Source organism: Ochotona curzoniae, unplaced genomic scaffold (genome assembly GCF_017591425.1).
Source record: "Ochotona curzoniae isolate NIBS_2020 unplaced genomic scaffold, NIBS_Ocur_1.0 contig_430, whole genome shotgun sequence".
Lineage (NCBI taxonomy): Eukaryota > Metazoa > Chordata > Mammalia > Lagomorpha > Ochotonidae > Ochotona > Ochotona curzoniae.
Window position 1 is genome coordinate 26,913,234 of NW_024466219.1, and position 27,298 is coordinate 26,940,531.

At 39.7% G+C, this 27,298-nt stretch overlaps 1 protein-coding gene across 3 annotated transcripts in view; it reads left to right on the plus strand.

Annotated features, from left to right (window-relative positions):
- MARK1 (microtubule affinity regulating kinase 1) overlaps positions 1 to 27,298 on the plus strand; it is a 124,704-nt gene that overhangs the window by 60,492 nt on the left and 36,914 nt on the right. For all 3 annotated transcript variants that reach the window (XM_040985319.1, XM_040985320.1, XM_040985321.1), the window contains exons 4-6: positions 17,742 to 17,790; positions 18,506 to 18,571; positions 23,646 to 23,716. In XM_040985319.1, coding sequence (XP_040841253.1) covers positions 17,742 to 17,790; positions 18,506 to 18,571; positions 23,646 to 23,716 — 186 coding nt within the window. The remainder of the gene's footprint in view (positions 1 to 17,741; positions 17,791 to 18,505; positions 18,572 to 23,645; positions 23,717 to 27,298) is intronic.

Here is a 27,298-nt window from a genome sequence, read left to right on the forward strand (position 1 = left end):
TTGAAGATGTTCTGTGATAGGCAAGTGGCTTCGGTAGCAGTTAAGGTGCTTATTAGGATGCTGCAATCCATGTTGAAGTGCCTGGATATGAGTGTACTCCATTCTGGACCCTATATTCCTGCTAGTGTATGCATCTTCTGAGGCAGCAAGTGATGGTTCAAAGTAGGTGCATCCTTGTCTCCCACCTAGGAGACCTGGGCTGCATTCCTGGCTCACAGCTTAAGCATTACCCAGTCCTGGCTGGTGCAATATTTAGGGAGTAATTGGGAGCTGACTTTGTGGATCTCTCTCTCTCTCTCTCTCTCTCTCTCTTTGCTTAACAAATAAAAAATGAAATATTTTAAATGCGAATTAAAAACTCCTGTAGCCGGGGAGGAGGGGAGTGAGGGTGGGAAATGGGGTCTAGCAGTTAAGACTCCTCCCTCCCATATCTGAGTACGTAAGTTTGATACCTGCCTTGAGTCCTAATGATGTAGATCCTCGGTGGAGGGTCTTTGCCACCCATGTGGCAGACATGATAAGCTCCCAGTTCCTGATCAAAGCCTGGCTCATCCTGACTGTTGCTTGCATTTGAAAAGAGAAGCAGTAGAGGGATACTTTCTTTTGTTTCTATGTCTATCTCTGTATCTCCAAATAAATTTTTTTAAATAGTTTTAAGAAGCATGCCATATGCTCTGACATTCATACTATATATGCCATTTGTGTTTGACATTATGTGTTTATTACAATTTTTATTAGAATGTAGTAAAAATTACAGTCACATCTGTGTAACATAAATGACTTTGGAAAGCTAAAATAAGATTTTTGGGAGTAGGGGAGGGTGGAAAAAATCTATTTATTTATTTCAAAGACAGAATTACAGAGAGAGGAGAAAGAGTAAGCGTCTATCATCTTGTTCACTTCCCATCTGGCCATAATTGCTGGGGTTGGGCCAGATGAAGTCAGGAGTCTAGAACTCCATCCGGGTCTCTTACGTGGCTGCAGTAGCAAAGATTTGGGCCATCTTCTGCTGTCTTCTCAGGCACATTAGAAGACAGCTGGATCAGATATGGACCTGTCAGGACTCAAAACTGGCACTCCTATGGGATGCTGGCATCGCAAACAGAAGCCTTTATACTGAACCACAGCTCCAACCTCAAAACAGAATATTATAAGAAATTTTTAATAGGGTATATTTACTAGACTTGCTGTAATTCTAACATTAGCTTACGTGTTTGTGTTTGTGATATAAAAACTTTCTTCCCACTTGAATCAATGCCAAATAGCTGTTTATTTTTATCTGTTTCTCTCTAGAGACCTGTATTTGTGCTTACCTTAGATCCCCTTTTAACTTGGCAGCCAGTGTAACTGCTCATAATACTGATGATTTCTGCTCAATGAGAATATGAAAGACTTTCTGGAGGTTTTGTGTGAATATGAAATAATAGTTTCATACTATAAGTCTATAGGGAGATAGTTTCTTCTAACACCTGTCTTTGAATGAACAAAAATATTCATATGAATGAAAAACAACCTCCCTGAGCCACTAAATTGTCAGAAGCTGTTGGTTTTCCTTGGGTAGTAATTTTTCCCACCTCTGTGCTAAGAACTCTTTTAAAATGCACAGGCTGCAAGGCTGTACCAGGTTGCTCTGTGCAAGTCCTACTTGCTTTTCTACTTTTCCAGGAGAAAGCCTTGTTTTGCTCTTGTCAACTGAACGATTTTAAATGACATTTAGAACTTATTAAGGTCTCTTGTGCTAAGTGAGACACGCAATCATATGACCCTCCTTCTGACTTTCCCAAGGAGTTCCAAAGAAAGTCATTAAGGCAAGTTGTGTCGTTGAGACATGTGAACATGAAACTGAATGTTGCTTTCTTTATGAGAATAACTAAAAAAAATGTACTTGCTGATGCCAGGTAGCTTCTGTTATAAATTCTACTGATCATCTGCCAAAGTGTTACTTTTCCAAACAGGCTTATAAAGCATGATGCCATTTTTGTTTTCTTCAATATATGAAAAGAAAAGTGAACATTAGGATTCACTAAATCTAGCCAAACACTATATGTATGCTTCTTTCTTTTTTTTTTTTTAAAGCATTTATATTTATAGATTGCTTTTGAGATCCAGGCTTGATTATCTCTTCTGAGTTACTGAACATTCAACATTTGACCTTATTCTGCTCTTGTGGCCAGGATTGTCTTGTCGATGTTATCTTAAAAATATAAAGTCAAATGAAAAACATTTGTTTTCCTCCGCATGTTAAGTCCTATGGATAAAAGGTCTTACAATAAAATGTTCCCCTATACCTTAGGAACACTTGTAAAAGACGGATGTTAGCATATTTACATGAAATAAGCTCATTTTAATATTACTTCCAAAAGTGTTTGAGTAAATCTTGATGTGCTTTGATCTAATTTTATGCTGACCCTTTTCCTCCATCCTCTTCTCTTTTCTTTTAATTGATTTTTTTTTAATGATCTTATTTAGTTGCTTAGGGTACAAAGGATCAAGGGCTACAGGAAAGTGGATAATACCATTGTTTCCACACTAATATCATTTTTTTTCCCCTGTACCTGGGGTCAGGTGAGAAACAAAGGGAAAAACCCCACCCAACCTTCCACCCATCCCAGGTCCCCAATGCGAGGTACGCTCCAAGGGTCCTGCTCAAGCAGTTTTGATAGTTCAACAGGTCTGAATTGCTGCCAATCTCACCATTCCAATCACGATGAAACCTATTCAGAATCTACTGGCTGACATAGTGTCTTTATGGTTGGGGTTCTGAGATCAGCAGTTCAGTTAGAGGGATCTCCAAAGAAACTTCATCTGAGATGATCCCAAACCTGGTTCTTGTGTGAATTTGTCTGTACAGGATCTGGCACAGTCCGTCGCCCCAATCAGGTTATACACATCCTGGTTGTTGCAATTGCTGGGTCAGTTCTGTTTCCAGCCCTGTCATCCACTTGAACCAATGGGTGCTGTAGTCCAGCTCGATCCTACCCAGTACGTTCTCGGTCCTCATGCAAACCAGTGGGAGCTGCAGCCTAGTTGGGATGACTCCCCATATCCCCCACCAGACCTGCGCCCTACCCTGGTTCCCATGCATGCCAGTACCGCAGGCTTGTTCAGTCTGTCCCACATCCTGTTTAGCTCTGGTACTTGTCAATGGGCATTGAAGCCTAGTTCAACCCAACCAACCTACTATCCAGCCCACACACATACTGCCAGGTGCCTTTCTGTCTAGCCACCCCTGCCCCTGTCCTGGTTTTCATGCTCTCCAGTGGGAGTGGTTACCCACGAGGGAGGTGCCCACTATCTCCCTACTAGGCCACTCCAACTTCTGGATTGTACATTTTCCAGGTGGTTCTGGCATTTGACTTAACAGAATTGGCCTCCAGTGCCAGCCTCTACCATCTGATGATGTGGCAAAGCCCAACCAACCCTCACCCACTCTAATTTTTGCTTGCACCATTCGGAACAGTCTGCCCAATCTGGCCCTTCTCTTGTCTAGCTCACATGAGGCCCACAGGTGTTGTAGCCCTGCCTGGTCTGGTCTGGCCCCATCCCAACTCACACTCTCCAATGGGAGTGGTTTTCCAACATGAGAACCTACATTTCCCTGCCAGCTTTGTCTCCTCTCCCCCCGTTTCTCACTTGTGCTGTTTAGGCACTGCAACCACATCTGGTACGGCTCACTTCACCTTGGCATTCCTTAATGTGCACTGGTATGTGTTACAACTGAAACTGGCCTGACCCACACTCTATGTTGGTGCTCGGATTCGCCAGCGGTTGCTATGAACTGATTCAGCTTGGTCTGTCCCCCACCTATGCCATATGTATGATGGTAGGTATCTTCTTTCGCCTGGTCTGGGCTGCTCCATATTGTGGTTGTTGCGCTGTGTTCCGACAGAGGAGTTTCCCAAGCTCCTGCTTCAGAACCTCTCCCTGTGCCAGGTCTTGCACATACTGGTGGTTCCATGGGCCAGCCCTCATTGCTGGCCTTGAATTCATTCCAGTTCTTGATATTTGACTGTTTCACCCCAGCCAAGGCTTGTCCATATCCAGACACTGCTCACACATGGCTCAGTAGGGGCAGAGACCTAGCCTAGTCCATCCTACATCTACCCAGATTCTGCAGAGCGCCAGATGGTGAAGGCATCTAGCCCAGCTTGGTGCACCCAACCCCAGTCCACAGTTGTGCCTAGAGAAATTGCAACCATATTGAGACCAGAACGCAGCCCCCACCCCAGCCCGCGCACCCTCCCGTGGGAATCCCAACCCAGCAAAGGTATTCTCTCACAGCTTCCCAACCGAGTCTATTCCCAGCCCTAGATAGCACACGTGCCAGTGGGTGCTCTGACCCAGTTGGCTTATCCTCTCACCTGTCTCAGCCTTTGCCTTCAATGCTGTGGCATAGTATCCCTGGCTCATGCAGACCAGTTGGTGAAAGAGCCTAGGTTGGAATGACATGTGTTCCATACTGATTTCTATTCTTTTTTGTGAGTTGAAGTTTGCTTGGCCCTGCCCGGTCCGCCCCATTCCAGTTGCAGCTGAGCCCACCCCACATCCTATTTTAGGATGCACCTTTGGGTGGTGCTGCCTTGACCTGCCCAGATTGCCACCGATTCTTTTACCTGTAAGTGATTGCAGGTGCCATGATCACTCCTAGCTTAGCCCATCGCCACCCCAGCTTGTGAGCTAACTTGCGGGACTTGTATTTCCACAGGGTTAGGCCCACACTTCCCCCATAAAGTTTGCCCCCGGACCAAGTTCTCTCGCATGCTGGTTGGTGTCTTGACCCTGCCAAATGTGACCAGTCCACTGTCCACCACCCAGTCAAGTAATGGCACCTAGCCCTGCCAGATATGCCCCCATCCATAGCTTTGGTGTGGACTGGTGTATGGCAGTCAGTGATGCTCTATGCTAACAGCCCATCTCAGGATTCCTAATTTGGCTGGTGAATCAGTCTGACCCAAACAAATCTTATGGACACTCCCCTCCAAACCATCAGGTCTCAGTGCCCACACTTGTCCGAAAGTTTCATGACCCTGCTACTGGGAATCAGCCAGAATTCATCTCTCACCTACACTAAAGCTGGGCTTATTCATGGGTGTCCCTAAGCAGCAATTTCATATTTTAAAACCCCAGAGTGGCCAGCAGGCAGAGCCTGGCACCATGTGGTACACTGGCCACACAAAGCCAAGGACTTGGTTACTGACTTTCAGCAGTGGTTTTGGCCTGAGTCCCCAGCCTTGGATCCAGCCTGCAGGGGCACCTCCCACAACCGCCACAATGCAGGGAGCTGCAAGCTGCCCCCAACCCCAAGGCCTGGCCCTCCATCTTCTTCTAAGTATTTTTATGGGAATACTGCTTGCCTTTGCCGATGCTAGTGATAGATAAAAGAATGTTAACATTGAAAGGCCAACTTTTTAAAATGCTAAGGTGTAAGTTTCCAAAGAACAGTTTGGTCTTCAAATCGTTGCAGATCTTTGGCTTCAAAATCATTCCTAAAATATGTTCATATTATTTGTACTACCAGTTTTGACTGAATGAGCCCCAGGTTTTAAATTTCAGAGTTTAAAACATATCTAAGGTAGAAATCCTAAGTATTTCTTACTCTTGAGGCCTAAGCCCCGGTTCATATGTTTGTATATTCAGGCTCATGAGTCCTGGGTGTCTTTTTCAGCAGCTTAGTGATATTAAAAGAGAAAGCAAAGCAATGAAGCAGTTTTGTCCAGAGTTCATGAATTTGATGTGCTACATTATCATTTTCTCAGAATGCACTAATTTGAAACTTATGCACATTGGCTTATATATGGATGACAAAGTTTGGTTAATCTGTTTCTCCTCACTGTCACCAGGATGCAGTTTGTCTCTGCTATCATGTTTATATCTTCTGCACATTGTTACTGTGCTGAATTATATTGCTAGTTCATAGAGGGAAGCACGGTGATTCAGATTTGATTTGACTAGTAAAACCTTTACAGAAAAATTTAAAAAAACAAAATGAGATTTGTAAAACTCATATAAAATCGTAAAGAACTTTAAAATTATACGGTTAGTTAGTTCTTACTCATCTCTTATCTGTCCATTTGAGAGCCACTGTTTTAGCCTATCCTGTTCTCCAGTACTCCTGAAAAATCAAGCACTCATAGCTAAGCATCACCCCTAAATAATCACTTCTTTGTGGTTTTATTATTTTTTGTTAGCATTTTTGCTTTTGAAGTTATTTGTTTTGATACCTGTATTCTACTTCTGACTCTTAAAACCTCTATGTTTTAATGCTTGGCTTTTATTGTCTGGAAATTGTACATCTAGTTCTTCATTCTCAAAAGATCACCCCAGATATATTGAGGTAAACAGGAGAGAACTTTTCCTTGAGGGAATAGAGGAGGTTGGGAATCTTTAAATCACCTATAAAGTTTAACCTAACCATCTGGCTGTTCTAAGCTACAGCCTCGTTTGTTATTTTAAGAATCATTTTCTCATTTTTTTCTAAATTGAGGAGTTTGTTGATGTAGTAAACTAGTCTATTTTAATTCTTGGATGAGGACTTCAAAATATCTTTTCTGTTTAAAAAAACTAGTTTTCTCATGATATTTATTGCACCAAAATGTTTCATTTCAAACCTCTCTTTACAGATATAGTTGAAGCCCCACGTGTCATTTCTTGTTTCCATTCTCATCTTTTCCTGTCTTGGAAAAATGCCATTCTGAATTTGCTCTTTCTCATTCCCACTCAACTAAAAAGTTTCACATGTGTTTATATATACGGTACTGTATGCTATTTGTTTTTAAATACAACATCAGCCAGGCAATAAAGGTGATGGAGAGAGGACTGTGGATGTGACTGGTCCCTGGCTGTGACACTTAGGATGTAAGTAGGATGGTGATTGTCTAACTCATGTCCAGGTACTAGTTCTTAAGTAACCAATTTTCAACAGTAATAGGTAGAAGGAAGAGATAAGAAGAAGCCAAAATATCTGAGAAGAGACAAGGAAAATGGTCACAATTGAGGCAAATATTGATTGACACTAATGGAGTTTGGCAAATCCTGACCTCAGCCCTAACCAGGAAGGACTGAATTGCAAAGTAAATATCTCTTCATAGAACTGAAGATTGTTTACCAACTTCAAAGCCAAGAACTAAGGAGGAAGCAATAAAGGCCTCTGTATAACCAGAACAGCTGTCAAAAGTCTAAAAGGTGAAGTCCCTGCCATTTGGTTGTTAGGAGACCCATCTCAAGCCATCACTTACTTCTTGAGGTTGATGCCTGTTTATGAAAAGCTCTGGCCTTAATATCCAGCCAACGACAAACCTGAAACAATAAATTTGGAGGGGATGAGTAAATTCAGAACTCTCCTGCTAAATTTATGTTATTTAGAAACATCATGACATCACAGTTGCCAACTAAGAAAGAAGAAAGTGGAGCTAACAATAGGAGTCAGAAACCCAAACAGTAGCATGGTACTAATATAATTGCAAACATTTTTCTTCATCTTGTACCTGGAACATATAATACATGCAATAATTGACTTTTTCAACAATAACTCTGTTTTAGGGTATACTTGTGAGGGTCTAAATGTTCTGCTCTGCTTCTCTTCTCCAGTCTCTCCTCTTTTCTAGGTAGGGCAGTGTTGGTAAGATAGCCCTTCCGCTGAGAGTTTGTTCCAGGGGAAAAGATAACGTAGGCGCAATAGCTGTGTGTGTCCCATCGCACCTCACCTCCCACCTCCCTCTCAGACCACAATGACAAGTCAGCTCACACACAAGACTGCCAGAAGCTTCAGTCTCCTTCTAGCCAAGTGGAGTGTTAGCTTTGGTCCGTGGGAGTTGTGGGTAGGAAGAGACACTGTAGGTTTTGCTGAAGCTGTATGCTAGAGTTTAATGAGCCAAAATTCCCTTGATTTGGAGGATTAGCGTATTAGTCTACCACTGTTAGCATTAAAACAACAACTTCTACATATTGGGTAGCTTAAACCACACAGGTTCTGACAATTCTGGAGGCTGAAAAGTGAAGGGGTCAGCCTATCAGTCCTTCACTTCTAGATGGTGGCCTTCTCAGTGTGACTTTACATGTCCTGTTCTGTGCTAATTCATCCCTGGTATTTTTCCTCTTAGAAAGATGCCAGTCCTGTTGGATTAGGGATCCACCCTTATGACCTCGTTAAACTTTAATTAGCTCCTTAAAGTCCCAGTCTGCAAGTACAATTACATTGAATGTTAGGGATTCAACATGTCCTTTTGAGTGTGGGAGGCACACAGCTCAAACCATCTCGGAGGACCCTAACCCAGCTGACAGCTGAAGTACTTCTTAGGGAAAAGGGACAATTTCATGAAGTGCTTCTGGCATGTCCGTACGTCATATCAGACATAATCAGTGTCTCCATAGCAAGCCTCCTCTTTCCAAGCTACTTAGAATTTTTAGTGACCACACATTAAACCCATATATATCTTCATTTTCTTTCCTAGTGTTGTTCTCCCTACCCCATTTCTTTTTTTTTTTTTTTTTTTTTTTTTTATTGGAAAGGCGGATATACAGAGAGGAGAGACAGAGAGGAAGATCTTCCGTCCAATGATTCACTCCCCAAGTGAGCGCAACAGGCCGATACTATGCCGATCCGAAGCCAGGAGCCTCTTCCGGGTCTCCCACGCGGGTGCAGGTTCCCAAAGCCTTGGGTCGTCCTCGACTGCTTTCCCAGGCCACAGGCAGGGAGCTGGAAGGGAAGCGGGGCTGCCGGGATTAGAACCGGCGCCCATATGGGATCCCGGGCGTGCAAGGCGAGGACCTTTAACCACTTGCGCCACCGCGCCGGGCCCCCCCATTTCTTTTTAAATCCTGCGGAAAGATGAAACTTAGGACAAAATATTTTCAAGACATGTTTGAAAAACAGGAACCAAGACTGTTGCAGGAACCATCAAAGAAATTAGAGAAAGTAATCACTTACATATAAGTATGGGAGAGAAAAACTGATATGTTCAAAATTGATAATGCAAAAGAATACAAATAAAATTTACAGTGCTACTAATAACAAATCCATAAACTTTAAAATCTATATAACAAACCTAGATTTTTCTGTTTATATTACTAGATGTGGTGTGGGAGTTCAAGGAAAAATCAGTATTTGAAAGAAAACAGGTTTAACATTTTTTAATTAATAATTACACTTGGGTTTTTTTTCTTGTAAAATGATTTTTTTAAATTCTTGATTTTATTCAATTCCTATGAAAGTTTTTTATGGGTGTCATTTCAAAGTAACAGGATTTTATAACTGATTTCTTTGAAGAAGAATCTCTCTATATTAAAGTTTAAGATTTTCAGATTTCTGAGTTTTGATTTGCTGGTTAATTATGTAAATTGTATTGGCTCATGTGCCATAGTAAGCACAAGAAAGGTTGAAACCCGAACTTTAGATTATCTGAAAATCCCCTCCAGAGTCCTGTCCCTGCTCTCAGCCCTGGGAGTCCCTGACCAGTGTGGTCATCGAATAAGGTGCCCGTCATTTCCTTCGAGTTTCTCAGGGAAAAAAAGCCTGAGAGAGCACAGCCGCTCTGTCTAGTGATGCTCTAAGGCCCTGCCAGAACAGGGGACGTTCCATAGAGCCCCACTGCTGTGGTCAGTCCTGAGGCCCCACAGGAGCAAGTGAGAGCGTGGCCCCCTCTGCCTCCATCTTTCCTGACTGCTGATGGGAAGGACCCATTCTCTGATGTGACAGATTCAAATCAAGATGTTGAGGAACATCCTGTCCACACCATTGTCCAGAGGAATCTGAAACTTTTCAAGGACTGGAATAGCTGCCTGAAAATGTGGCTTGGAAAGGTTATTGAAACTTCAATTAAAACATAGGCAGGACCCAGCACCATGGCTTAATCTCTAAATGCTCACATTGCAGGCACTGGGATCCCATTTGGGTACCAGTTCATGTCCTGGATGATCTGCTTCCTTTCCAGTTCCCTGCTCATGGCCTGGGAAAGGAGTGGAGGATGGCCCAAAACCTTGGAAGCCTACCCACATGGGAGACCCAGAAAAAGCTCCTAGCTCCTGGTTTCAGATTGGCTCAGCTCCAGCTATTGTGGCCACCTGGGAAAAGAACCAGCTGATGGAGAATCCTTCCCTCTCTCTCTCCTTATCTCTAAAAAGACCTGCTGTAAAGAAATCTTTCCAATAAGAATGAATAAATTGGGCCCGGCATGGTAGCCTAGTAGTTGAAGTCCTTGCCTTGCATGTGCTGAGATCCCATATGGGCATCAGTTTGTGTCACGGATACTCTACCTCCCATCCAGCTCCATGGTTGTGGCCTGGGAAGAAATTGAGGATGGCCCAAAGCCTTGGGACCCTATACCATGTAGGAGACCCGGAGGAAGCTCCTGGCTCCTGGCTTCGGATCATCTCAGCTCCAGCCGTTGTAGCTACTTGGAAAGGGAACCAGCAGGTGGAAGATCTTTCTCTCTCTCCTCTCTGTATATCTGACTTTCCAATAAAAATAAATAAATCTTAAGATAAATAAATAGATAGATCTTTCTCCCCAAAAAGCAATATTTTTTGGTGAATAAACACCTCACCAAATAAATTACACAGGTGACGAGAAAGCATGTAGAAGATGTTTCCCATGATGTGTCATCACATGATGACAATTGAGACAGTCCACACCTGTGAGAGTGGTGGACATCTAAAGCACTGACGGCAGCAAATGCTTATCAGGAAATGGAGCAGCACACGCTGCTGCATTGCTAGTGAGATTACAAACATGCACAGCCACTGTGGCAAACAGTTGGACATTTAATTGAACATTCATGTCCACACAGATGAAGCAAGCAAGAGGCCAGAGCTAGAGAGAGGAAGAGACAGAGACATTCTTCCTACTGTTTCACTCTCCAAAATCCACAAAGCTGAAACTGGGCCAGGCTGAAGCCATCTGGGGCTCGTGTGTATGTCAGAGGCCTTTGTACGCTGCTTACCCAGATGAATTGGCAGGTAACTGGAAAAGAAGTGGAGAAGCCGGAACTGGAACTGATGCTAATATGGGATGTCAGCATCACAGGTGACAGTCTATGCCACTGCTACAAAGCTGATTTCCCATGATGGCCTTTCAGTAGATGAACAGATAAGTATGATGCTAAATTTAGACAATGGAATATTATTCAGCACTAAGGGAATGAGCCATCATACTACAAAAAGACATAGAAAATGTAAGAACAAAGTACTGAAATGAAAGAAGCCAGTTTGCAAAGGATGTATTTTGGCTATTTTCAAGTAAATCACCGTTCTGGAAAAGATAAAACTGATAGCAGTGAAAGGATCATTGGTTGTCACATGTTGAGGTAGAGATGAATAGGTGGAAGATATAGATTTTTTTTTATTGGAAAGTCAGATTTACAGACAGAAGGAGAGACAGAGAGAAAGATCTTTCAACCGCTGGTTCATTCCCCAAGTGGCCTCAAAGGACGGAGCTGAGCCAATCCCAAGTCAGAAGCCAGGAACTTCTTCTGGGTCTCCGACGTGGGTGCAGGATCCCAAGGCTTTGGCCCATCCTCTTCTGCTTTCCCAGGCCACAAGCAGATAACTGGATGGGAAGTGGTGCACCCAGGATATGAACTAGGGCCCATATGGGATCCTGGCGCATGCAAGGTGAGGACTTTAGCCACTAGGCTACCGTACTGGGCCCAAACATAAAATATTTTTAATGTAATAAAACAGTTTGGTATGATAATAAAATGGGGATGTATATCGTTATATATTTCTCCAAACCCATTGATAAGAGACCTTATGTAAACCACAGACTTTGGAATGATAATGGTATGTTGTTGTAGATTCATTAGCTGTAATTAATTACCACCTCTGATGGGGGATATTGATAGTAGAGGAGGATATTGATTGGATAAGGAGAAAGGGGGCTGTGAAAATTACTTATACTCAGTTTTGCTTTGGACATATCAATAAAAAAAATAAAATAAGGTTTTGTATGTGTATGTAAGAGAGAGAATAATTTTTGTGCTACCTTCCTTACCTTTTCCTGGTTCGCATACCTAAATAAGGCAATTTGGTCAGTGAATGGGGCAGTCCCTCCATGGGTCAGATGGTCACTTTCAGTAGGGCTTAGCAGCATGCTAATAATTTTTCAAAACCTGTTGGCCCTGTTTGAGTGGTGACAAGTCTAAAACCCCAGGAGGCCCTTTGTGGGTGGAGTTGCCTCGCTTTGACAATCAGCAAAATTGTTAGTGCCTTAGAGCTCAAAAGAGTCATTGGGACTTTGGGGCCTCGTAGGCATAGCAGACCAGCCATAGAATGGGCCTTCAAATGAGAAAGGAGAAATGCGGGTAATTTGGAAAGTGCTTATAAAATTGAAGACAAGTATGCCTTTCTGTAAAAATATTTTTTTTAGGCATTTTCCTTAGAAGAACATGTCAGACGTGTTTATTGTAGTAATATTATTTGTACTAGTGAAAAAAAAATGGAAGTAACTTAAGCATCCTATTAGACAGCATATAAACTGTGGTATCTGTATAATGCAATAGAACACAGCAATTCAAATAGGTAAATAAGATCTATATGTAAACAGGGAAGAAATTTGAAAATTATGTTAAAAAATGTTTAGAAAAAACTATTGAATATGATTCAGTTCATCTAAAGTTTAAGACAAAAAACAGTGTTACCATTTGTATGGACACATAAAAAATATATGTGAGATAATAATGTACAAAGCTTAGAATAGCAGTTGTCTCTAGGGCTGGAATAAAGCAATGGAAATGGTTCGAAACTAGCTATGCCTATTATGGTTAATGTTTTCATCATACTTCTTTTAAAATATTTTCTTGAATGTAGACAGTCATACAGTGTAACACAGTGCAGAATGTTGACTTTGGTTTAATATAATGGTGAATATAAAGATCTTATTGATGTCTGTGCTTTTCAACAAATTTAAAATTTTTCAAAATTCTAAAAAAAGTTTTGGATAGAAGAACATTCATTCTTGAGAGAAACAGCTTGTACAAGACCCTGAGTAGGAAATGTCTTAGTTCAAGAACTCAGAAACATGCTGAATGACTAGATTGCAGCACAGCTGGGGCTAATGTAGATAAGATTAAAGGCTGTAGAGGCAACAAGGATCTTAGTTTTCAGCCCACATTTAAAGATTATGGACTTTCTACTGATAGTGCTGGAACCATTTATGGGTTTTTTTAAGTTTAGGAGTATTGAGTGATAGTGGATCGGAAGGTGCGGAATAGAGGCACAGAATTCTCTCCGACAGTGGTTGTCATCAGCTTGGACAGAGAAGCATGTGCCAGTGACAAATCCAATGCGGAAATCTGAGGAGAAAGCATCGCTAAGGATTACGGCAAAATTTTTTGCAATAAAATGCTGGATGAATACATAGAGCTGTAGAAAACCAGTAAAAGATCAGCTTTGTCTGAGGTCAAATATTTTGTCTATAATTTCTGTGAAACAGCCAAGTGAAGATACTGAGTATTTAATACATTAACATGAATGTTGGAAGACGAGAAAAGGTTCTGGGTAAGACATTTAAATTTAGAAGGCAACATCAAGTTGATGACATTTGCATTCATGTTAAGGCATGAGAGCATGAAGAATGAAGAGTTGAGCAACAGTGTTGTGCAGTGGATTGAGCAGCTGCCTGGGATTCGGGCATCTATACGAGCACCAGATTGAGTCCTGGCTGTTCCATCTCTGATCAAGTTCCCTGCTAATGTGCCTGGGAAAGCAGAAGAGAGTGCAGTTGCTGGGCCCCTGCATCCCTGGCCCAATGGGGGTGACCGAATGGAATTCCAGACTCCTTACTTCAGCCTTCCCCATCCGCTGTTGTTGCAGTCATTTGGCAGGGAATAAACCAGTGGGTAATATGGGGGGGATCCCTGAGACTGTGGAACTGTAGCATCATGAAAATTAAAAACAAAAAAACTCTGCCCCTATCTCTCCCCATCTGTAATTCTGCATTTCAAATAAAGTGAGATCCAAAGGAAGAAGAGAAGAGGTTGAGAGCTGAATCCTGAGGAACTGTGTGTCTTAAACATTGAGTAAAGGAGGGGAGGATCTCGCAGATGAGTGAGTGGCCAGGGAGGCAGGGGGCTGTGTCATCGAAGCCAAGAGAAGAGATGATGTGAGGATATTGAAGGCCACTTAGAATTTAAGCTGCATGCTTTTTGTGCCAAGTTTGAAATGATTCATTTTAGTTACAGAAAGGAGCTTCTCTAAGTGCTGATGTACTTACTTTGATATTGCTTACTACTGAATGATTTTTCACTATTAAATTTTAGGAACCATTAGCTTAGTAAAAATGTGTGTGTTTGTGTGTGTATACACACATGCATGTACACACTTAGGGAAGAAATTGTTATCTCTTAGAGCAAACTTTGTGGGACTAAACAAACCTTAATCTCATTTTTCCATAGAAGTAGAATTTTACTGACACTTTTTTTATTTTTAAAAAGATTCATTTTGGTTATTTACATTTTTCTTTGCTTTTTTTCTTTTTAAAATTGTTTTTCATGATGCAGTTCTGTAGGATACGGATTACTTCCTCTACACGCCCTTACTCCCTCTACATTCTCCCCTGCACGCTGTTTTCTCCCATATTATTAACATAGTGCTGTCCTTTAATACACGATAAGTGACCCATAGCATTATGGGAACGGGTGATGGCAGAAAATTGGGAATAGAACTGTGTACTGCAACTAATGTTTCTTCACTTCCCAGTATGCTAGTCTTCATTCTACAGTTCATCTCTGAGAACACACACACACACACACACGTTTACCTATATATCTATTTGTTTTGTATTTTGCATGAATGTAGCCTTATATCAGAGAGAACATAGGATTTTTTTCCTTTTGGGATTGGCTTATTTCCCCGAGTATAGTGGTCTCCAGTTGGGACCATTTGGTTGCAAATAGTAGGATTTCATTCTTTTTAGTGGCTGAGTAGTATTCCAAGTCCAAGTACTATAGCTGCTTTATCCATTCCCCTTTGGAAGGGTACTTGGGTTGTTTCCATGACTTCACCATTGTGAATTGTGTTGCTATAAATACTGAGTTGCAGGTCACTTTCTCATATGCAGATTTAGCTTCCTTTGAATCTGTTACCAGGAGTGGGATAGCTGGGCCACAGGGTGGAGTCATTTTCAGTTCCCTTAGTATTCTCCAGTATTGACTTCCATAGTGGCTGTACTAGCCTTCACTCCCACCAGCAGTGAAGCAGGATACCTTTTTCTCTTCATCCACACCAGCAGGTGTTAGTAGATTTCTTAATATAGGCCTTCCCACTGGAGTTAGGTGGAACCTCGGTGTGGTTTTTATTACTATTTCCCTGATAGCTGGGGAGCCTGAGCATGTTTTCATGTATGCCTATTAGCCATTTGAATTTGTTCTTTTGAAAAATGCCTGCTCATTTCCTTCAACATTTCCTTTCTTTTTTTTTTTTTAAGATTTATTTATTTTTATAGGAAAGTCAGATATACAGAGAGGAGGAGAGACAGAGAGGAAGATCTTCCATCCGATGATTCACTTCCCAAGTGACCACAATAGCCGGTGCTGCGCCGATCCGAAGCCAGGAGTCAGGAACCTCTTCCAGGTCTCCCATGCGGGTGCAGGGTCCCAAGGCTTTGGGCCGTCCTCGACTGCTTTCCCAGGCCACAAGCAGGGAGCTGGATGGGAAATGGAACTGCTGGGATTAGAACCGGCACCCATATGGGATCCCGGTGCGTTCAGGGTGAGAACTTCAGCTGCTAGGCCACGCTGCTGGGCCCGCCTTCAACATTTCTTAACAAGGTTGTTCATTTTGCTGTCATTGAGTTTCTGAAGCTTATGGTAAATCCTGACGATTAGTTCTCTTACTGTGCTGTACTGTGCAAAGATTTTCTCCAATTCTGTTAGATGCTTCTTTTTGTTGATCATTTCCTTTTCTGTCCAGAAGCTTCTTATTTTGATGTAGTTCCCATTTGTTTATTTTGGCTTTCATTGCCTGTGCTTTTGGTGACTTTTCTAAGAAGTCTTTACCAACGTCTGTTTCTTGTAGCATGTCTTCTATGTTTTCCTCTAGGTTTGATGGCTTCTGGGTTCAGATTTAGGCCCTTGATCCTTTAGGGCTGATTTTTATGTAAGGTGATGATTGGTGATCTTGCCTCTTCAGGCTGATATCCAATTGATGCTGATGCATTTTTGCATGAAGTATTTCTTTTTAAAATTGTTCTTAGGCCCCGGCACAATGGCGCAGTGGTTAAGGTCCTCGCCTTGCTCACCCAGGATCCCATATGGGCGCCGGTTCTAGTCCAGGCGGCCTCGCTTCCCTTCCAGCTCCCTGCCTGTGGCATAGGGGAGCAGTCGAGGACGGCCCAAGGCTTTGGGACCCTGCACAAGCGTGGGAGACCCGGAAGAGGCTCCTGGCTTCGGATCGGCATAGCATCCTTCCTCTCTGTCTCTCCTCTCTGTATATCTGCCTTTCCAATAAAAATAAAATAAATCTTTAAAAAAAATTGTTCTTAAAAATGTGTACTATTCAACCACTTTTAATTGTATAGCTCAGTGCACTTTTTTTCAGACTAATCATGTGATGGGTGTAAAGTGCTGTCTCATTGTAGCTTGTGGTTTTTATTTCCTTAATGATTATTAATGTTGAGCACTTTTTATATATGTCTATATATCTTACCATTGGAGTACCTTCTTTGTAGAAATATCGCCTTTGAAAGCACAGCAGGCTTCATTCTGACAAAGCCCACTCATCTTGAAACAGATTTGTTAGCATGTCACCAATATTGGTTCTTCTGTTTTGAACAAATCTTTTGACTTTGAAGTTAACACCTACTTAAGGACAACACAGAAGAGAAAAATGGCAAATTATGCTTTTAAAAAATAGGCCTTACACTATTTAAAAAGCAAAATGAAAGGGAAGGGTATTTTAACATCCATGTTTCAAGTTGTTTTAATTTTACGTGTTTTTATTTCTTAGCATTGTTTCATTATTATATCTAAAGATGCACTGAGACTTTCGTAAGAATATCTGATCAGAGGGCTGAACAGTGGTGTACCAGACCAATCCTCTACCTGCAGTGCTGGCGTCCCATATTGGCCATGATTCGCATCCCAGCTGCTGCACTTCAGATCCAGCATCCTGCTAATGCACCTAGGAAAGCAGCAGAGGATGTCCTAAGGCCTTGGAGTCTACACCCTTGTTGGGAGATCCCAAAGAAGCTCCTGGCTCCCAGCTTTAGACTGGCCCAGCCCTGGCCATAGTGGCCATTTGGGGAGTGAAGCAGCAGATGGAAAAAGTCTCTCTCTGTAACTGTAACTTTCAAGTAAAATAAATAAATCTTTGGAGGGGAAAATGTGTGGTCAACCAGTAGAGAAGATTTTATAGAGTCTGGGCAGTGATCCTGGGGAGTATCATTTGGTTTCGTTTCCATAATGTGGTGTTGCGTTTGTTTGTTCCTAGCTATAAAAACAAAGTGGGTTAGTTTTTATTATATATAGCACATTCATAAACTGTACATGCAGCACCGTTTGAGTTCATCTTGTTAAAATTCTCGTAAGAAGCCGTGTCTCAGTGAAGTTAATACCTGAGTTTAAGTTCACTAGCTTGTTTCTGTGGAGCTGGGCTGAGAATGGACTCTTTGCTGCAATTTGTTGCCAGAATCCTGTAGTATAAAATCATGCATTTCTTCAGATGGACGTCTCACTGAACTGTCTCTGCTTGGGGATTGTTTTTAAAAACAAAAACAGAAATAAATATTATCTATCTGTTTTCCTTAACAGTTGTTTCGGGAAGTACGAATAATGAAGATATTGAATCATCCTAATATAGGTATGAAATTTATCCTCAGTGAAACAGCCTCTTTCATTTTGGGTATTCAACTGGCACAATTTTAAGGATGCTTTATATATACCAAAAAGGTGACAAACTGGGGAAATAATACTTTGAATAAAGATAGATTGTAAAAAGATAACTGAAAACTATAATTTTTGCTGTTTTTTACTATGTTAATGAAATGAAATCATTTGATTGTAAGGAAAAATAACTTTTAAAAATTTGTAGTAACTTGTGACTTACATTATTAAAAGTATTATCTTTATTGTATTTATTCATGTGATTATTTGTTGTATATAATTTCAGCTACTTATATCTGATAATTTAGTGTTTTTCTAAGTCAGAAATATATCCATACAGAATTTTTGTTTCTATACCAAAAATTATTTAAGATATGCTAGCTTATTATATCATAGTCTCATTTATAAGCATTAGTTAAAAATCTTTGTTTTTTGTTACCTTATCTTTAATTGGGAAAACTTAGTAATAATTTCTTGGCCACAGAAACTTAACGCTTTTTGAAATATGGTTTCAAACAATTTTATGATAAGTAGTTTGCCTCCATGGGAAAAATTTGTTAATTATAATTAGTAGTTTTATCAAGTAGCCAAATCTTCCACTGGTTTAGTGTTACATTCGATTTTCTTAAAGCATATTCAATCTGTGTTAGCAATTATAGCTAATTATTTCTGTGGTTTTTTTTTTTTTTTAGTAAAATTGTTTGAAGTTATTGAAACAGAGAAGACCCTCTATTTAATCATGGAATACGCGAGTGGGGGTAAGGATGGGAGGGATTGGGACGTTCTCATAATTACTAACATTTAAAGTGTCATTATGATGTTTATATCTTCAGTGTTGTTAATGAATCTGGTTTTATTAAAATGCCTTTAAATTATACTATAAAGAAAGCTCTGTTTATCTTCATGACTTTTTGATCCTAAATTAAAAGTACAGTTTTTGGCTTACTTTTAAATTATTTAGGATATTTTTTGAAATTTTAAATTTGTACTATCACCTTAGGAATGTTTTGATTTGTTCACCTAATTATTATTATAGTACTACAACATGATTGTAGCTCTGTCTATAAGCAGAGAATATTATATGCAGAGTATATTTAATAAAATCCATAGGAGATCAATTGATTTATATAATAGATCTGTAGAGCTCACATGATTGTTTTCATTGATTAACTGTCACAAATTCTCAGTATATTCATTTTCAGAATAACCTATAAAATCTTAGTCTAAACAAATATTGATGTATATAAGTTATAGGAATGAGTTGACAAGGAGATATTTTTGCAGTAATATAATGTATATTTTAACACTATAGTGTCAAAAGTAGGAATAAATTTTAGATGCTAATAGGTAGTAGAATTTTTATCCACTGCACTTACCTTTAATTAGAGATATAATTTTCTCGTATGATGATGCAATGGCTGAATCCTTGCCTCGCACTGGAATCCCATACTGGTCCCAGTTCATGTCCCAGATGCTCCGCTTCCCATTCAGCTCCCTGCTTGTGGCCTAGAAAAGCAGTCAAGGATGGGCCAAAGCCTTGGGACCCTGCACCTGTGTGCAAGACCTGGAGGAAGCTCCTGGCTCCTGGCTCCTGGCTCCTGGCTCCTGGCTTTGGATTGGCTCAGCTCCGGCCTTGCGGCCACTTAGGGAGTGAACTAGCAGACGGAAGATCTTTCTCTCTCCTCTGTAAATCTGGCTTTCCAATAAAAATAAATAAATCTTAAAAGAAAAAAAAATAATTCTAAGAAATGTGTTTGCAATTTATAGAATTAAATCACTTAATTAATTTTCTTTTAAACAAAACAAAAATTCTTAAAAAAAAAACACAAAAAAAAACCCAAAAAACAAACCTAAAGGGAAAGTTTAGAGTCCAGATAATTTAAGCAATTGAAAGAAGAGAGAAGGCAGCTCAATCTGGCTTCTTGCCCATTAACAGAAAACAGCTGATGTTAATAGTGGGCCCTTTTTCTAGTCAAGTTTATTGATTTTAATGGTAATTGAGATTGTATGTAAACTGTGAATTTATGCTAGCTTATCACATCTGAGCTATTTTATAATGTCTTAGATTTCTAAAGATGTCTACTAATGTTAAATATATTTAATTGCTTTTTCCATTTTCATTCAGGTTAAGTATTTTAGTGAATATCCTTTTCTCAAAGCTTCTGCCACCCTGAAAATATTTGAATATAGTTTTGCTTTTTACTTAACAAGTGTCATTGATGTTTATTATTAGGGGATTTTAAATAATATTAATATAGCTACACGTACTTTCATAAAATGGTCTGTTACAAAACTAATACACGTGCAAATACCTCATGGCGTATTTTGCTATTTTTTTACTTGAGTTAAATTTTTATACCAACTATCATCATGAGAACCCTAAAAATTATTTTTCGCACAGTTAAGGCCATTGCTTTCAGTGATACGGAATTTAGAGAAGAGGCCTAGACATACCCTAGACATACTTAGATATAAGAAAATATGGAATGCTTGAAGTGTGTGGACACTTCTCTGTATGAATGTGTCAGGCTGTGTTAGTATTTATATGTGTACTGACTTAAAGTTAATACTAAGTATAGTTGACTCTGTTGGTGCTAATGAGTAGAACAATCAGCGGATTAATGCCAATTGCCTTTGTTCTCCATCCAAGGCATAGTTGGGAGTAGGGCAGAGAGCTGGATACTGAAATTGAGCCCAAAGTAGTTGACTTCCTCACTGAACTTTGACTCATATATTTTTTTTCTTCTGTAACAAAAACCCATCATGTTCTTTTGTAGTAAATCTAGGATCATCTTCTTGCTCTTTTAATGCATAAATTGCAAGGATACTCTGCAAAGTAAAACAGTGAATATCATTCCTCTGGAATTTCTGGAGATTGATTTGGTCATGCATATAAGAAACCTTGTATGACCAACAGCTGAGTCAGGTAAACACCACTTTGCCAGGAATCGATTGATTGATTCTGATTCTCATAATAGGCAGACATCTTCAGAGATTAGAAAGTCAGGAGCATTTGTTAGGATTTTCAGTCCAAAGGAATCTGCTAAAGGTAGGTTCCAGAAAAACTGTCTCTGTAGTGGTATGTGTATTCCTTTTTCAATTCACATAAATCGTATTTGCTAAATGTTTTTGATGGTACTTGGCAGTACCCTGGGTGCTGAGAATACATGGGCGAGCAGTAACAAAACCCTGCCATCAGGAAGCCTAGATTCTATTTGCAGAAGCGTAATATACACACCATGTGAGATAAGTGAAGAACTGAGTCACATATAAATATATGAGGTCGAAGCACTGCAGGCAGAGTTTCAGAGTAGATTTGAATGCATTAGCTCTTTTTTTTTTTTAAAGATTTATTTGTTCTTATTACAAAGTCAGATATACAGAGAGGAGGAGAGACAGAGAGGAAGATCTTCCATCCAATGATTCACTTCCCAAGTGAGCGCAACGGCCGGTGCTGTGCCGATCCGAAGCTGGGAACCAGGAACCTCTTCTAGGTCTCCCATGCAGGTGCAGGGTCCCAAGGCTTTGGGCCGTCCTCGACTGCTTTCCCAGGCCACAAGCAGGGAGCTGGATGTGAAGTGGAGCTGCTGGGATTAGAACCGGTGCCCATATGAGATGCCGGTGCATTCAAGGAGAAGACTTTAGCCACTAGGTCACACCGCTGGGCCCTGAATGCATTAGTTCTTGAATATATCTTTCCCAACCTAAATTCACAGATCCAGGCTTAAGTTCTTTGGCAAGCTAACTGAAAATAACAACTGTTAACACATATCTAGGATGAGCTACTTTGATAAGTCACATAGAGCATCCATTCATTTCTCTGTTCTTCACCCCATTTGATCATGTCAGTGTGCTTGATATAGTATAGTGTTCAACTATGCAGACGTATTAGTTTCATCTGACATATTCATTATATGTTTGAGTTTTAATTTTACCTGCATCCTAGGGGTTGTATTGCATATATATATATGTAATATTTCTGTATTCCTTGGTGCAAATATGTCATCTATTGAGTGTTTACTATATGCTAGTCGTTGTGCTAGGCATGTACATTATTTTAATTGACCCTCACAATAGCCGTGTAAGTAGGTCATAGATAGAAACAGACTTAATGAAGTTAAGAACTCTTCATAATTGTTTCCAATAGCTACTTTGGATCAAATGAGATTTAATTGATCTGATTCTAAAATCTGAGTTTTTAACTAATGTACTAGAAAAGCTCTTTAAGCTCTTCTATGAATTTGTGTAAGGCTGTTAAAAAAAAAAGATTTATTTATTTTTATTGGAAAGATTTTAGATTTACAAAGAGAAAGAGAAAATAGGACATAGATCTTCTACCCAGTAGTTCACTCCCCAAACGCCCATGTTTGGCTATAGCTGAGCCAGTGTGAAGCTGGGAGCCAGGAGCGTCTTCTGAGTCTCCTGTGGGTGCAAGGTTCCAAGGCCTTGGACAGGGCCCGGCGGCGTGGCCTAGCAGCTTAAGTCCTCACATTGAACGCGCTGGGATCCCAGATGGGCACCGGTTTGAATCCCGGCAGCTCCACTTCACATCCAGTTCCCTGCTTGTGGCCTGGGAAAGCAGTTGAGGACGGCCCAAGGCTTTGGGACCCTGCACCTGTGTGGGATACCTGGAAGAAGTTCTTGGATCCTGGGTTTGGATCGGCATAGCATCAGCCGTTGCGCTCACTTGGGAAGTGAATCATTGGATGGAAGATCTTCCTCTCTGTCTCTCCTCCTCTCTGTATATCTGATTTTCCAATAAATAAATAAATCTTTTTTAAGAAAAAAAGGCTTAAGTCCAAGGCCTTGGACAGTCCTCCTCTGCTTTCCCAGGCCATTTGCAGGGAGTGGATGGGAAGTGAAGCAGCTGGGGCATGGACTGCTCCCCATATGGAACAGCCATGGGACAGATGGTTAGTTTGCTACATCACCGCGCTGGCCACTGTTTTGTTAATTTCTAGTGTACATGTTTCTCCGTGTGGCACAAATTGTAGATTACCAACATTAATTTTCTCTTACGCTAAGGTAGCATTTTGTTTTTGGCATTGTAACCAAGAATTTTTTATATATATGTATACTATTGTTTACTGAAAAAAAGTTATCCAATAGAAAGGTCTGTAATTTTTAGTTACTTTTAATTTATTTTGACAATAATACCTACCCACTTTGTATTCTGTCCTGGACGTAAGGATACAAATTAAATATAGATGTGTTAGTAGTGTTCACATAGTTTGCAGTTCATTTGAGGTCATACAAAACAGCTTCTCCTATCTGTAATTTGTTGTTGACCGCAAAACTACATTAAATGAATGGAGTGAGAACAAGCATAGTCAGAACGTAAAAAAGAAAAGAAAAAATCAGTGTGGTGAAAGTAGCTAGATGCAAATTGACCCAGACTACATTAAAGGCAGAATTGAAAAGAGATTTGACATGTTTTTTTTTTTTCATTTTCTTTAAAATTAGGCCTAAATACAAAGTCAAATAAAATTTTTGATTTCCCATGCTGTGACTTTCCTTTACTGGGATGAATAATAAAGAGTTGATTCTGGTTTTACATAATACTGGAAAGCAGAAGGCAAGTTTTCACAGTTGTATTTTTTTAATGACTTGTTTTTTATGTTTTGTTAAATTATAAACTGCTGCAAATACTCTATTCTGTGTATATTTTTTGTTATTCTTGTGTTAGTTACTGATTTACACAGACATAACAAAAAGTTGTACGCCAAAGGTTTCCTTGAAAACAAGCTGAAAACTTGACATTGCATATATTGCTAGCTGAAAATCTGTGTTTATGTATGTATATTTACTACCTGCTTTGCCTTTTTGATTCAGGTGAAGTATTTGATTACTTAGTTGCCCATGGAAGAATGAAAGAAAAAGAGGCCCGTGCAAAATTTAGGCAGGTATGGAAAGTAATTTCAATTTTATTTGGCTTATGTTTTTAGTCATGTGTAATGACAATGCCAAAAACTGAACTAAAGAGTATATGGTGTTTTTGGGAAAAGATTGTTGTTTTCTCATACAAATTAAGAATGAAAAACTACACAAAAACCCACTGTTCTTGCTGAATTTGAATTTGGAAGAGTCATAGATGGTTATTTTAGATGGTCATTACTTAGTGAAGTTTTATGAAATTCACCTTGCTAACTCTTGGAGACATAGACTAGACTGAGGTAAGAATATAATGACTTCCTACTTTGATGCTTTATCCAATAATATTGTTAAGTGTTATCAACTTCGTAGATGTGATATATATATCACATATATTATTGACCTCTAAAGAGGTCAATATATTATTATCTTTCAAAATTAAATGTGTATTTTAAAACTCACTTTGTGGGTTTAAAAATGTGATCAGTTTTATTTAGCCTGATAAAAGTCTTGCAAATGTGGCAGAAGAATATGGTAAGATATTCATATTTCTAGTTCAATTTGAATATAACTTGTTACAGAAATGATAAGGAAAGGAAAGGTAATTTAAATTAATCCAGGGTTTTATGTTTAATTTTTAGGACTGAAATCATAAAATTCAATATACTTTATAAATTAACAGTAGAAATGACAAATGTGTAAGTTGTAAATACTTCATAAAATGTATAACTTTCAGGCCTGGTGCCATAGCTTAGCAGCTAAGGTCCTCACTTTGCATGTGCTGGTATCCCATATCAGAGCCAGTTCTAATCCTGGAGGCTCTGCTTCCCATCCAGCTCCCTGCTTGGGGCCTGGGAAAGCAGTTGAGGAAGGCCCAGGGCCTTGGGACCTACACCTACATGGAAGACCTGGAAGAGGCTCCAGGCTCCTGGCTTTTGATCCACGCAGCCCTGGTCATTATGGCTGCTTAGGAAGTAAATCATCAGATAGAATATCTTCCTTTCTGTCTCTCTTCCTCTCTGTGTATCTAACTTTGTAATAAAAATAAATCTTTTTTAAAAATGTGTAACTTCCAACAGACAACTTTATCACTAAAATGAAATTTTCCATTTTAAACAGGCTCAGTACCTCTTATGTTAGCATAATAAAATTTGACTCTACTTAAAGGGATGCTGTAAGTCAGCAGATTTAGAAAACACTCATTTCTTACCTAAGATATTCTATTAAGATATTTATGTGTGTGTTAGCATGTAAGGCAAACAGGAGAGAGGATGAGAGGAGAAAACTTTTTCTTATATAACATTTTTCAAATTGATCATTGAATGAATGAGTTTGTTTTATAAAACTGTTAGGCATATATCACAGAATTACTACTTTTTGGAAAACAATTTGTTGTGAAATTCTTTTGAATACATTTGTAGCCCATTTGTTAGGACAGATTGCTGGAAACATTTGCATTAAGCTAGCAGAATGTAAAGACAGCTGATAATGAGGAAGACAAAATTAAGAAACTGAGTAATGTTCAGCCACTTACTAAATTCTTCCCTGTGCTCAATGGAAATCCAAACTTGCCCTGGAGCAGTGGTGCAGCACTCAGTGTCACTGCCCTGCAGCGACACTAAAATGACGAGGAATCTTAAGGACCTGGAAAAATGGGAACCACCACCGCAACCAGCACACACAATAAACAAACACACGAACAAACACACAAATGAGTGAACGAAAAACCAAAGGAAAAGAAGAGCGAACGAACAAAAAAGGGGAAGGCGAACCAAAAAAAGGGTTTATTGCAGAAAGCGGGCTGCTTATATACAGTTCTTCACCAGTCACTTCTCCCTGTGGGTCCACTTGGCGCTATCTGATAGGCCAGCAATCGCAGCGGGGGCAGTGGGGCATTAGTCTATCCCTGTGACTTCCTGTTTGCCTACCAGTGGCACAAGTCCCGCCTCCTGGCCCTCAGCCAGCCGCCATCTTGTGACTGCCTAACATACACGTGGGGTCGGCCACTCCCCACAACTCAGTGTCACTGTTCAGCATCAGTCACATACCAGCAAGAAAATTCCAATTGATAGTATGTATTCTCATTGGAATCTTAATTCATATTTTAAACATTATTACTATTGCTATTTACCTGGATTCTTTTTAATCAGCTAAGTTCAACGGTAAAAGAATCTTTGTAATTATTGATTATAGATATTTAATAATCTATGTATGTTCCCTCAAATAAGAAAAAAGTAACTAATACTTTTGGAAAACAGGAAAGTATACACACACCCACACACACATTGTTTTGTAGTTATCTAACTGCAGGTTATGTTTTTTTTTTTAATTTTTTATTGGGAAGTCAGATTTACAGAGCGAAGGAAAGACAGGGAATGATTAGTAGGAAAAAAGAAATAATTAAAAATAAGGGAGGAAATAAAACAAATAGCATAAGAACTATACATAAGATCAATGAATCAAAGAGCTGATTCTTTGATAAAATCAACAAAATAGACTCCTCACTAGCCCAAGAAACCAAAAAAGGAGGGAGAGAATACACATCAGTAGCATCAGAGACAAGAAAGGAAATATAACCACAAATACCTTGGAAATACAGAGAATCATCAGGAACTATTACAAGCAACTAAATGCAAATAAATCAGAAGACCTAGAAGAGATGGATAGATTTTTCAACACATACAGTCCACCAAAATTGAATCAAGAAGCAATTAACAATCTAAATATACCTGTAACATGCACTGAGATTGAATCAGTAATTAAAGTCCTCCCAATCAAGAAAAGTTCTGGACCAGATGGCTTCACTGCTGAATCCTACCAAACATTTCAAGAGGAACTTACTCCAATTCTCCACAAGCTTTTCCAAACCACAGAAAGAGAGGCAGTCCTTCCAAACTCTTTCTATGAAGCCAGTATTACCTTAATGCCACAGCCAGAAACAACAGAAAAAAACTACAGAAAAAGAGAACTACATACCGATATGCTTGATGGACATAGATGCAAAGATCCTCAACAAAATACTAGCCAACAGGATCCAACAGCACATCAGACAGATCATTCACCTGGACCAGGTGGGACTCATCCCAGGCATGTAGGGATGGTTCAAAATTCACAAATCAATAAAGGTGATACATCACATCAACAAATTGAAAATAAAAACCATATGATCCTCTCAATAAGTGCAGAGAAGGCACTTGATAAAATCCAACACCACTTCATGCTGAAAACCCTAAGCAAGACAGGCATAGAAGGAACTTTACAGCACAAAGCAATTTATGAAAAACCCAATACCAGCATCATACTAAATGGAGAAAGATTGGAAGCCTTCCCACTAAAATCGAACTACACAGGGATGTCCATTGTCACCACTACTCTTCAATATAGTATTGGAAGTCCTTGCCAGGGCTATTAGGCAAGAAAAAAGAATTAAAGGAATTCAAGTTGGAAAAGATATAAAAAAGATAATGAAATTGTCTCTATTTGCAGATAACATGGTTCTCTACATAGGAGAACGAATAGACTCAGTCAAGAGACTATTGGAACTCATAAGAGACTTTGGCAGAGTATCAGGATACAAAATTAATTAACACAAGTGGATAGCACTAGTGTACAGA